The sequence below is a fragment of the Enhydra lutris genome, unplaced genomic scaffold (assembly GCF_002288905.1).
Source record: "Enhydra lutris kenyoni isolate GAN:26980312 unplaced genomic scaffold, ASM228890v2 scaffoldscaffold80, whole genome shotgun sequence".
NCBI classification, from domain to species: domain Eukaryota; kingdom Metazoa; phylum Chordata; class Mammalia; order Carnivora; family Mustelidae; genus Enhydra; species Enhydra lutris.
The window spans coordinates 3,862,636-3,875,234 of NW_019154164.1; the positions used below are offsets into that span (position 1 = coordinate 3,862,636).

The 12,599-nt window shown below is 40.9% G+C and overlaps 1 protein-coding gene across 1 annotated transcript in view; it reads left to right on the forward strand.

The window, feature by feature from the left end:
- LOC111160967 (doublecortin) overlaps positions 1 to 12,599 on the forward strand; it is a 120,813-nt gene that overhangs the window by 29,793 nt on the left and 78,421 nt on the right. Inside the window, exon 3 of the mRNA XM_022524373.1 lies at positions 268 to 608. Within this exon, the coding sequence (XP_022380081.1) occupies positions 268 to 608 (341 nt within the window). The remainder of the gene's footprint in view (positions 1 to 267; positions 609 to 12,599) is intronic.

The window sequence follows — 12,599 nt, forward strand, 5'->3', positions numbered from 1 at the left end:
GTGTTCATTGTCCTTGAAACCCTTAGCTTTATAGCATTTGTCAACTTAGGTATGCCATTATAATGAAGAATGTTTTGCTGATGACTTGCCCTTGAATTTGAAACGAGGTGAGTTGTTAGAGAGACAGTCCAATTAGAAATTGTGCCTACAGTTGGTTACTATCACCATATATCCAAAAGTCCTACTCCAAGGTCAGTGTGCATGAGTTTGGTTAGAATAGTCCAAGCATCTGCTATTCAACTAATTACCACTTATTTCTTCCCTTAGGGGAAAGCTATGTTTGTTCCTCAGACAACTTCTTTAAAAAGGTGGAGTACACCAAGAATGTCAATCCCAACTGGTCTGTCAACGTGAAGACTTCTGCCAATATGAAAGCCCCCCAGTCCCTGGCTAGCAGCAATAGTGCCCAGGCCAGAGAGAACAAGGACTTTGTGCGCCCCAAGCTGGTGACCATCATCCGCAGTGGGGTGAAGCCTCGGAAGGCCGTACGTGTGCTTCTGAACAAGAAGACAGCCCACTCTTTTGAGCAAGTCCTCACTGATATCACTGAAGCCATCAAGCTGGAGACTGGGGTTGTCAAAAAACTCTACACACTGGATGGAAAACAGGTAAGTACTTTTTTTCAAAGTACTCTTCTTCTCAGTTGTTCCAGATACCTGGATGCCCACCCTGTACCTGAGGCATCATTTTTGGGTCGGGGGGTCTCCTCCTCCACCTCCATTATCGCTACCTGATATTTTAGGTCTCCCTAGGAAGAAAGGTCTTTTCAGCAGAGCAAGCAATGGACCATATGTCTGAGCCTTTGAAATTCATTCTGCTTCTGTCTTTTCAAGTTGAATGGTCACTTAACCTCAACTTTCTGGTCTGCTAAGCAGAGGACCTAGAATCTAGGTCCTACACATTCTTATGAATAGTAATGTAGCTATTATGCAATGCAACCTTGATCGTTCGATGCATATGACTCAAAATAAGATTTGTTGGCTCCTTTTTTCTGAGGCAGTCTCTTGTTTGTGTTCAGGGTCCATTCTGGTGAAAAGAGGTTGAAATAACCCCTCATAGTTGATGAAAGGACTCAGATACAGGGGGAGCACTGAAGTGTTGGGTTCATTGTCTTTGCCTCACACTAGACCACGTTTTTTCTTTCTTCCTTTTCCATGTGACATAGCTGTTTTAATTTGGTTCCACTGATGGTTTTGTGTGAGAAAGGGACTATTTCAGGATCCTAAAATTAGCCCAAGAAAGATGCTGCCATCTGTTCCTCTCCAAATCAGGTTCTTCATGTCATTGGTTATGCTACTAAAGTGCCACCTATATTAATATCTGGGAAAGAATGCAGCCAGGCGTCTCCATCAGACAGATGCACCATTCTCTTGAGCATAGGGAGCCGTAATTGTATGACAAAATACGTTCCAAAGGAATTGGAACAGTGGATGGTTCTGGTGGCTCTAAAGGGAATCCTGGTCTCCCATCAGAGAAGACAACTGTGGATTATTATCAGTCCATACTTTCTACCCCTTAAAATATCTTTGGTGCTTGAACAACTAGATAGATTCAAAAGAAGCAGACTCTATGCGTCAGCGTGACTGATGAGTGTTCAAATGCAGAACTATGGCTCCTCCAAAAATTTCTGATGTAGACCGTGGTGTTTCAAGATTTTACATTTCTGGTAAAACTCAAACTCATGTATGTGAGAACATTTCTAAATTTGGGACCTCTATCTGTTCCTCATTTTGTGATCTGAGCAACACCTGGAAGCATTGGTTGTATGTGATTTGTGTGTGTTGTACCAAAGCAATGAATTTACCCACAGTGGGAAAAGTCCAAACTCCTCAGCATCTCTCAAAGAATATCTCTTTCCTGAGGACCAGGTATATAATAAATAGGAGCTTCCCCAGCTTAATCACTGGAAACCTCATCTTGGAGAAGTAGAACCTAGGAATTTTAGGATCACTGGATATTAGCATTGACAGGGACCTGAGAAGCCATGATATTTAATCTCCCGCATATGGCAAGGATATACTCTATAACCATTTCAGCCTAGTCCACTGTTGAAAAGCTGTGAGTTTTAGAAAGATTCACCTTATATTGGGCATAAGTCTACTTCTCTATACCTTCAGTCTTTTGAAGTAATGTATGACAAACACAAATCAAGGACATAAGACTGGGAATCTGAAGACTTGGTTTCTAGTATTAATATTGCAACTTACTGTGTGACCTTGGGCTAATCACTTAACTATCCGAAGCCTTCTGCTTCTCTGTACAAAGGGGCTGGTCACACCTGCCCCACTCAAGCTCACAGAATTCTCCTGAAGATCAAAAGAAATAATGGATATGAAAGCACTCTAAATTAAAACACAAGATATAAATATGTATGCATACAATTAATTCATCATTAAATGAGACAAAATATGTAAATTGCTAAACAATTTACATGTATATCAATAAACAATATTTCTTTCCCCTCCACTTTACCGCCGTCATTCTTAGCATGAATTTCCAATACTTTGTAGCAATATACCACATCTTGGTGTTCTGGGGTTGCTCTTAATGTTAAATGAAGCAACATCCCTATCTCCCAGGTGAGCGAGCTCCAGTCCAGTGATGGGTGGATTTTCATCCTACAGCAAGCCACGCAGAACAGCACGTTTTCTCCAACTCCTTCAAGCACTGACTCCCATTTCTTTGGGGAGCACATTACAAAATGTCAATGTATGACATAATGCGTGTATAGAAACATTGTGAAGCAGTGCTCAGGGGAGCAGAACAATGTCTTGGCAGGCATCCTTGCCTCTCTATATAGTTCATTCTCTTTAAAATATCTCCCTCTGGGGGTGCTTGGGTGTCTCAGTTGGATAAGAGTCTAACTACTGATTTCGGGTCAGGTCATGATCTCAGATCGAGCCTTATGTTGGCCTCTGCACTGGGTGTGGAGCCTGCTTAAGGTTCTCCCTCTTTCTTTCCCTCTGCGCCCCACACCTCCCTGAAAAAAAAAATGTCTCCCTCTGTCTACTTGGACCCCTGGGGTTATCTTTTAAGGCCTGTTTTTAATATCTTATTGTCTCTGTAAGCTCCGTCTTCACTGTGCAAAGTTAAAGCAGTCTCAAACTTTTTTTTTTAAATGCTCAGCTGCTGATATGTTGTGAAATCTCTATATATGATTTTTAAAAAATTTATTTATTTGACAGAGAGAGATCACAAGTAGGCAGAGAGGCAGGCAGAGGCGGGGGGGAAGCAGTCTCCCTGCTGAGCAGAGAGCCCAATGCAGGGTTCGATCCCAGGACCCTGAGATCTTGACCTGAGCTGAAGGCAGAGGCTTAACCCACTGAGCCACCCAGGCGCCCCTTGGAATCTCTATATGTGATTGTTGATTGAATGGACTGACAAAGAGTTTCTCACATGGCTCAGGTAGATGTTCTAAGATGTTCTGAGAAGCCCTCTGTTCTCAATGTCCCAAACACTATCCTTCGTCCATCAGAAAAGATAGGAGGCTTCCAAAGGAGTGTGTATTGCCCCTGGGGAGCTCCTTCCTATTTGTTACTCACTTGGAAATCATGGAGGGCAGACCTTTAAGACAACATTTTCCAGAGTATATTCTAAAAATTGTCCCCATCTCCTGCTCCCCAGCAGCTTTTCATAAAACGGTTCTGTGGTCAAATAATGTGGTGAAATGCTGCAAATTATATGCCTTTCTTAGAGATTCACAGTGCTCGTTGGCATATTAAATGTTCTGAGAAGTCCTGCAGGAAGGAAACCCATTTAATTTAGACCCAGAATTTCCCAATTTTATTTAACCACAAACATTTTTTATGGAATATATATATATATATATATATAGAGAGAGAGAGAGAGAGAGAGAGATATTCTGCAGAGCACATGAGGAAATGCTGTTTACAGAAGATGCTGAATGATTAGGAACTAACTACCCTAACCTCACTGGTAAGATTGGTATGCATGGGGTAACCCACAAATCAAACATTGTTGTGCGGTTACAACAAGGACATTAAATAACAAAATTTGGGGGTACAGGGACAAACCTACTAATTACAAAATAGGTGCTGAGTATACTGAGTTAGCCAAACTCAAAAGTTTGGAGCCCAGCCCATTCCCCAATTCTGGTGATGACATCTCTAATGTTAATACCTGTCAGTCACTTTGATTACTGGTGGGTATTCTTGCTGCTTGGGAATATGATCTTCCTCCATGCAGGCTGATGGCACATGTGTTACAATGGCTTGGACTTGCTTGGATAGTCCATGTCTGTATTTGCCTAAATTTTGCACCAAGCAGAAAGGACAATGCATGGTCAAGACCCTTTGTTATGGAACATTTTAATCATGAAATCAAGACCATCACTTCATTTTGGCCTTGTTCTGACCGGATCCCCAGTAGACAAAAATCACGTGGTTTTCTGCCTCATTGTTTAAATAATGATCAGTTAAAACAGCCCAGTTGATGATTCCAGATTTACTGTTGCTTCTGTCCTTGTGTGTGCCATTTGATTGATGGGCTTACGAGATTGATGGGGAATCTGCAGACAGGGCTGTCATCTCTTTCTCTCTGTTTTTATTTTGTCTGGATGGCTTTTGGAGCCCTTGATCTTTTTAGGGCTTAAGTTTTGCCAGTATGGAAAACAGATTTCCTCACCCATTGCCTCTGAGATATTTGGGGTCTGTGTAGACAGGGAAACTAACCATCATTAATACAAAGGGGTCTCAATTTATTCCTCACCTAAAGGAGTTGCTAATGAAATGAGTAGTTGGCAGGACCCTTGCTACTCCCATGGGCTGTAATGGATTTCCAGGAGATCAGGGAAGATATGAAGGTCTAGATTGTGATGCATATTTTTAATTCTCTGGTCAGGTTGTTCTTTGATTCTTTGGCAGCTGGAGTGGTTGTTGCAGTGTGTTGACAAAATTATCCATATATTAATTTCTATAAGAAGGCCACATGTTTATGCTTAAAGATCATGGGTGCATAAAAACTAGAACCCAAATTCCTGGTTCACTTGATTGTAGTAGCTCTGTAGTCTAACCTTAAATTCATTTCTGTGAAGCACAGAGCATGGTGCTTCCATTAGAGATGCAGAGCTTTAATAATAGACTCTGAGCTTTTTGGCATCTTAAACAGGGGTGCAGCTGGTCCGCACCCCATCCATATTCATGCTACACTTATTGGCATCTCTGGTCTCAGTTTTGTCCACATCCAAGGTCTGTGCAGTCAAAGATTTATCATTGCCTCAAGACAGATGCCCAAGGGATAAATATGGCTGTTAGTATGTGTGTTAGCTTTGTTAGGCCAGTTTTCAATTGGGTGAATTTATTTTGTGTCTCTGTCTCTGTCTTTCTAGTACCAACTACTTCGATGGGGAATTGTAGGTCTCAGAATAATGTGAAAGGGTTTTAAGCCGATTCCAAGATTACCCATAGCCTTGGAAGCTAGAACAGGAGTTTTTTTTTTTTTTTAAAGATTTTATTTATTTATTTGACAGAGAGAGATCACAAGTAGACAGAGAGGCAGGAAGAGAGAGAGAGAGAGAGGGAAGCAGGCTCCCCGCTGAGCAGAGAGCCCGACGCGGGACTCGATCCCAGGACCCTGAGATCATGACCTGAGCCGAAGGCAGCGGCTTAACCCACTGAGCCACCCAGGCGCCCCTAGAACAGGAGTTTTAAGAAATGTTTTGAGGGGCACCTGGGTGGCTCAGCCGTTAAACGTCTGCCTTCGGCTCGGGTCATGATCCCAGGGTCGTGGGATCGAGCCCCGCATCAGGCTCCCTGCTCTGCGGGAAGCCTGCTTCTCCCTCTCCCACTCCCCCTGCTTGTGTTCCCTCTGGCTTTCTCTCTGTCAAATGAATAAAATTAAAAAAAAAAGAAATGTTTTGAACCATAAGATGATGAAATAGGAAAAATGAGAGCACAGAGGATGTTTGAGTGGCTGTTAAGTATTCCAGAAAAAATTTACTCCGTCTTGCTTAACTAAATAACTGGGTGCTGCAAGCACAAAGGCAATCACAGAAAATACAGGAAGACAAGTTGGATTTAACCTTGAAAATGTTGAGTGCATTTCCCAAGGTGAATATGTCTTTACTTTGCTTGTGTAGTCACCCCCATCATCTCTGCCCCCTCCAGCCACATCTGGTCTTACTTATATTCCCTGGCCTCCAACCCTCCCAAAGCCAACCTCTCCCTGCTCCTAGTGTTATGACCCTTTCAGCCAACATTGGGCTCAATCAAAAAGGCCATGTGGCCATAAATTATGCCCCAAGATGGAGGTCATTTACCATTGACCTTCTCTTGAGCCAGTGAAGGCTGGAAAGATGATGTTTGTCTTATCAAAAGATCCCCCCCTTCCCCAACCTTCCACAGATTCAATTCCTGGAGACAGGCTTTGAGAAGACTGGCCTGAGTATGAAGTAGAAAAGAGCAAATATGGGAAGCCAGGCTGGGCTCTTTGAAAGGAGACAGTTTGCAATCTACCTTGCCATATGTAGTGTATACGTCAAGGTGTCTCACACTGAGGTAGATTCTGTGCTTTAAAAGATGGCCTGTGATGGTGGTAGCCAAACATCAAATATGCCATCCTTCAGGAAAGAAAGGACTAAGTGTAGCCTGGCAATTGGTTATTTCTTCAGTAATTTATCCTCTTTGAATTTTATTGTTGATGAGATGCTCTTGGCTCTGAGTAGTGAAGTGGGGCTTGGCCATTTCCTTCAAAAGCTTTGGCATAAAATTCCAGTCTCCCACACTGACTAGTCTATTGATATCCAACATTCAGCCTATGGAAAGAGCCCTAAATTTGGATTCAGAGACCTGAGTTCTAGTAGTCACTCAGCTCTCCACTAACCATGTGATATGGGGCCAATCACATCTCTTCTCCAGGTCTTAGGCTTTGAGATGTGTACATGACCTTTAAGAGTACTTCTAGCTTCATGAGAACAGAGTACTTATCTCACGGTGTTGTTTCCATCTAGATATTTTTCATCAAGCCACTAGTCTTCTCAATGACCTCCAATTCTCTGTGCTCCCAGGATCTCCGATGTGAGGTACTACTCACCTGGGTGGGTATGTTGTTTCCTAGGATGATCCCTACAGTATTTGTGCCATTCTCATGTTCAGATCTTTCTTGCAATTTCTGTGATGGCATGACCAAAGAATATTTTCAAACTTATAATTTTTGCTTTGACCTCTTTTTCTTTCCAGTGGATGACATGAGGAGTAGAGGGTGGAAGAATCATAAAACAATACAAGCTAAAAGCCAGCCTGCCAAAATTGTGACAGGCATTTGACAGTGCCATGATTAAGGTGTCTCCACCACAGTGGTGCCAGTTTTCAGTGCTGGAAAGGATCACTGCTGTTAGGGAAAGTTAACATCAGAGCTATTTCTTGAGTAAACTGAAGAGGATCATCAAGTGGAGATTGACCCAGGGATGAAGATTTTTCTATGACCAGCCATTGAAGTAACTAGCCTCTTATCATTCACTTTTTTCATCCTTCTCACTGCTGTCATTTCCTTAAAGTGGGAAGAAAAGCATTGTCTCCAAATGCAGCTTTGAAAATACGCTTACTGAGATAAAATTCCAATACCATACAATTTACCCATTTTAAGTGTACAATCCAGTGGTCTTTAGCATATTCACAGAGTTGTGCGTGCATTATCACAGTCAGTTTTAGAACAGTTTCATCTCATCACCACACACACACACACACACAGTACTCCCTGTGGACATCATGCTTCAATCCCCAATTGTCCCATCCCTAGTCAATCTCTTATCTACTTTCTATCTCTGCAGTTTTGCGCATTCTGGACATTTATTATAAATGGAACCATAAAATAAAGTGATTTATTGTGGTTTACTCCTTAGCATGTTTTCAAGTTTCATCATGTCGTATCATAGCAGTACTCCATTACTTGTTAGGGATGAATAATATTCTGTTGTATGAAAATATCTTGTTTTATTTATTAATTCATTAGTTGATGGCCATTTGGGCTGTTTCCACCTTCTGGCTATTATGAATGATGCTGCTGTGAACATTCATGTTCACCTTTTTATGTGGACTTCATTTATCTTGGGTAAACATCTAGAAGTGTTATTGCTGGGTTGTATGTTTAAAACTTTAAGGAAGTGCCAAAATGTTTTCTAAAGTAGCATCACCATTTTACATCCTTATCAGCAATGAATGAGAATTCTGTTTTCTCCACATCCTTGCCAACAACACTGGTTATTGTCTGCCTCTATTGGCATCACCCTAGTGGGTGTGAAGTGGTATCTCATTGTAGTTTTCATTTGTATTTCCCTAATAACTAATGATACCAAATATGTTTTCACATGCTTATTGGACATTTGTACATCTTCTTTTGAAATATGTCTATTTAGATCTTTTGACCATTTTTACGTTGAGTTATCTGTTTCCTTATTATTGGATTATAAGAATTCTTTATATATTCTGGATACAAATCCCTTATCATATATGCAATTTGCAAATGTTTTCTCCCAGTCTGTAGCATGTCTTTTTATCTTTTGAATGACTCTCTTAACTTTTCAAGAGCATTTGTTTCATTTTGATGAAGTCTAATTTATAATTTTTTATTAATTTTTCTTTTATGCCGTATGCATTGGTATCATAGCTAATAACTCAAGGTGCTCAAAATTTTCTACCATGTTTTCTTCTTGAAGTTTTACAGTTTTGTCTCTTATATTTAGGTATGTGATCCATTTTGAGTTCAGTTTTGTGTATGGTGTGAGGTAAGGGTCAAGGTTCATTTTTGGTGTGTGTGTTAGGGGCATTTGTTTATTAATTTGTTTATTAATTAGTATAACTAATTTTTCCAGCACCACTTATTGAAAAGAGAAGACAGTTTTTTTAAACAATTTTGAATTTAATATGATGCCTAGAAATAGCAATAGCCCATATTCTCCTATCTGGGGGGCGGGAGGTAACCTGGCATCAAAAGTTAGCAGCCAAATACTCTGAAGTTTTCTAGAACTTCCAGGAGCTGTGGATGTAAACTAACAGCATGGAAGCTTCTCCTGTACAGATGCTCTGAAATACTAACTCACTCCAAGGCCCCTGCTATAGCAATGAGGCTAACTAAGCCTCATTAAGTAGAAAAAAACAAAAGGGCTTGGTTAAAGAAGATAAAAGGAACCATTGTTCTTTGGCAGTGTCTCCTGCCATGCTCTAGACTACTGCCTTTCACATCCCAGACCCAACCAGACTTACTTTTCCCATGTCCTATTCCTTTTGAGTAGTACTAAGCAGGATTGGAGCAGGGGATGTAGGGAAAGGCCCTGAATTGCTTGGGTTACTTTTTCAGTAATAGATTAATTGAGATATAATTTACGTACCATATACTTCACCCATTCAACATGTACAATTCATAATTTTTAATATATTCATAGATATGTACAAGCATCACTAGTTAATTTTAAAACATTTTTATAATCTAAAAAAAATCCTGAACCTTTTAGCTACCACTCCTTACCCCATATACCCCCCCAGCCCTAAGCAACCTCTAATCTATTTTCTGTATCTCTAGATTTTCCTTTTCTGGACATTTAATATAAACAAGTCATGCAATATGTAGTTTCTTTGGTGACTGGATTCTTTCACTCAACGTACATTTTCAGGGCCCAGCCATGTTTTAGCATGTATCCGGATTTCATTCCTTTTTATGAATGAATAATATCCCATTGCATGGATTTACTGCATTTTATTTATCCATTCACTGGTTGATGAATATTTGAGTTATTTCCATCTTTGGGCTATTTTAATAATGCTGCTGTGAACATTTGTGTATAACTTTTTGTGTGGACATATATCTTCATTTCTTTAAAATACATACCTAGTAATGGAATTATTGGTGCTGGGGTTTCTCCTGTCCCCTAAAAGCCCATGTTCCTAAAACATGTTCTGCAAGGGGTGCTTCAAACAAATTCACTCTTCTTTCTGTGTAGATATTTGGCCCACAGTTCTTGCCTAAACAATATAGAAGGAAACATGAATGTCCCTTTCATGAGTTTTCTTAAAGCTAGAGTAAATACGAAGAAGTCATTTCCATTTATCTTAGTCCCTTCCTGGCCCTTATAATTCTCCAGAATCAAAGATGTCTTCTAAACAGAAGGGAGTCCTAGTAGCAAGAGTCACAGACTACCCTCAAACCACCAAAATTACTTAACTTTAAAAGGGTGGTTGGGTGATGGACATTGGGGAGGGTATGCACTATGATGAGTGCTGTGAAGTGTGTAAGCCTGACAATTCACAGACATGTACCCCTGGGGCTAATAATACATTATATGTTAACAAAAATAATTAATAAAAAATTTAAAAAAAATTTAAAAAGTATATCAAATGGGATTCCAGAATCCCAGTATATTTTTCCTAGATTTAGAATACTTTTATTCTTGATATCATAAACCCTACCCTTTCCAGCTATTGTGATACCAATTAGTGCCCGAAAAAAAATCCAGCTGTGTAGGGAACCACAGCAGGTCCCTCATGATTTTCAACCAGGGCAGTTTTCACCCCATGGGGCATTCAGCAATGTCTAGAGACATTTTTGGTTGTCATGAATTGGTGTTGGGTGCTACTGGCAACTAGTTGGTAGGGGCCAGGGATGCTGCTAAGCATCTTACTTACAATGTACAGAACAGCTCTCCATAGCAAAGAATGATCTGACCCAAAATCTCAATAGTGTTATGGTTGAGAAACGCTGTGTTGCAGGATAAACAGCAAGGTATATGTGGCAGAAGATGCAGCTGAGAGGATGTCAAGGGCAAGGTACAGAAACAACCTTGTAAACTATGATACAGAGCTTGGATGTTATCCTGTAGGGCGAGGAGCCACTGAAGGATTTTATTTATTTATTTATTTATTTATTCATTCATTCATTCATAGATTTTGTTTATTTATTTATTTGAGAGAGAGAAAGAACATGAGTGGGGGGAAGGGACAAAGGGAGAGGGAGAAGCAGACTCTCTGCTAAGTGGGAGCAAGACCCTGGGCTCTATCCCAGGACCCTAAGATCATGACCAGAGCTAGAAGTCAGACACTTAACCAGTTGAGACACACAGGGGTCCTGCCACTCAAGGATTTTAAGCAAAAGAATAACATAATCAGATTAGCAGTTTGGGTAAATCACTCTTTTGCTTTGGATTTGAGGAAGACAAGGCCAGTAGGGAGGCCAAGTAGGAGGCTGTGTGGTATGGTACAGGAAGGAGAATAGAAGAATCCAAACTCAGGCAGTAGTAATGGACATAGAAAAAGAGAGAACAGATTCAAGAAATATTTGGGAGGTAGTAACTGGAAAGCTTTGTGATTAATTGAATTTGGGTACGTATTAATTTTCTACTGCTACGTAATAAATTACCACAAACATAGTAGCTTAGAACAGCATCCATTTATTACTTCACAGTTCTATAGGTCAGAGTTAAAACAGACCTGGTTGGGTTCTCTGATTAGGGTTTCACAGACCTGAAGTCAAGATGTCAGATAGGCTAAGCTTTCATCTGGAGGTTCTTGGGTGACTCCAGTTCCAGGCTCATTCAGTTTTTTGTCAGAATTAAGTTCCTTGGATCTGTTGGTCTGAGGTCCCCTATTCCCTGCTGGTTGTTTGCTGGGAGCCATTTCCAGCTTGTAGAGGCTACTCACATCCTTCTCACATAGTTCTCTCCATCTTCAAGCCAGCAAGTATACAGCAAATCCTTCTCATGCTTAGAATCTAACTTCCCCTTTTGCACTAGACGATGGGGATATTTACGTTAAAGGGATGGGTAGGATGAGAAGCCTAGGAACTGTTAGAGCCATGGAGAGCTAGATGAAGATAGGTCCAGAGAAGTTAACAATTTACGGTAAGAGTGTGTAGCTGTTTTAAACGTGGCAGACAAGGTCTGTCTCAGGTGAATATTTAGGCTATGAAGCCAATCAAATCCAGGTTATCTGATTGCCAGTGATTATTGCCAGAAACAGATCAGAGGGCAGGGCCTGGCTCAGGAAGACCTCAGAGGCAACCAAGCAGATAGTCATGACTGGGTCAGGCTGTGGGATATGATGATTCTTGGTCACTTCCCATGCTCCAGATCTATCATAACTAGCCTGTCCAGTATCCTATCTTCTTAGGGCATTACTCTCTGCTAGTTCTTGTGTTAGACATGGGTGCTAAAATGCCCTTCTTTTTTTTTTTAAGATTTTATTTATTTATTTGACAGAGAGAGATCACAAGTAGACAGAGAGGCAGGCAGAGAGAGAGAGAGAGAGAGAGGGAAGCAGGCTCCCTGCCGAGCAGAGAGCCCGATGCGGGACTCGATCCCAGGACCCTGAGATCATGACCTGAGCCGAAGGCAGCGGCCTAACCCACTGAGCCACCCAGGCGCCCCTAAAATGCCCTTCTGAAATAGCTTATGTCATATACGCATTTTATTAGGCAAAGCTAGTCATTTGTCCAATTGTGCTCCAACCTACAGTATAACTCAGAGCTCCATACCCAGATAAATCAGTTCTTTTTTGGGGTCTGATTTTTCTCAAAGTCTTGATCTCAGTTTATGGATTCAATTGGCAAAGCTCTCACAAATCAATCCTCACTATCATGTTAGATCCTATCAGTTT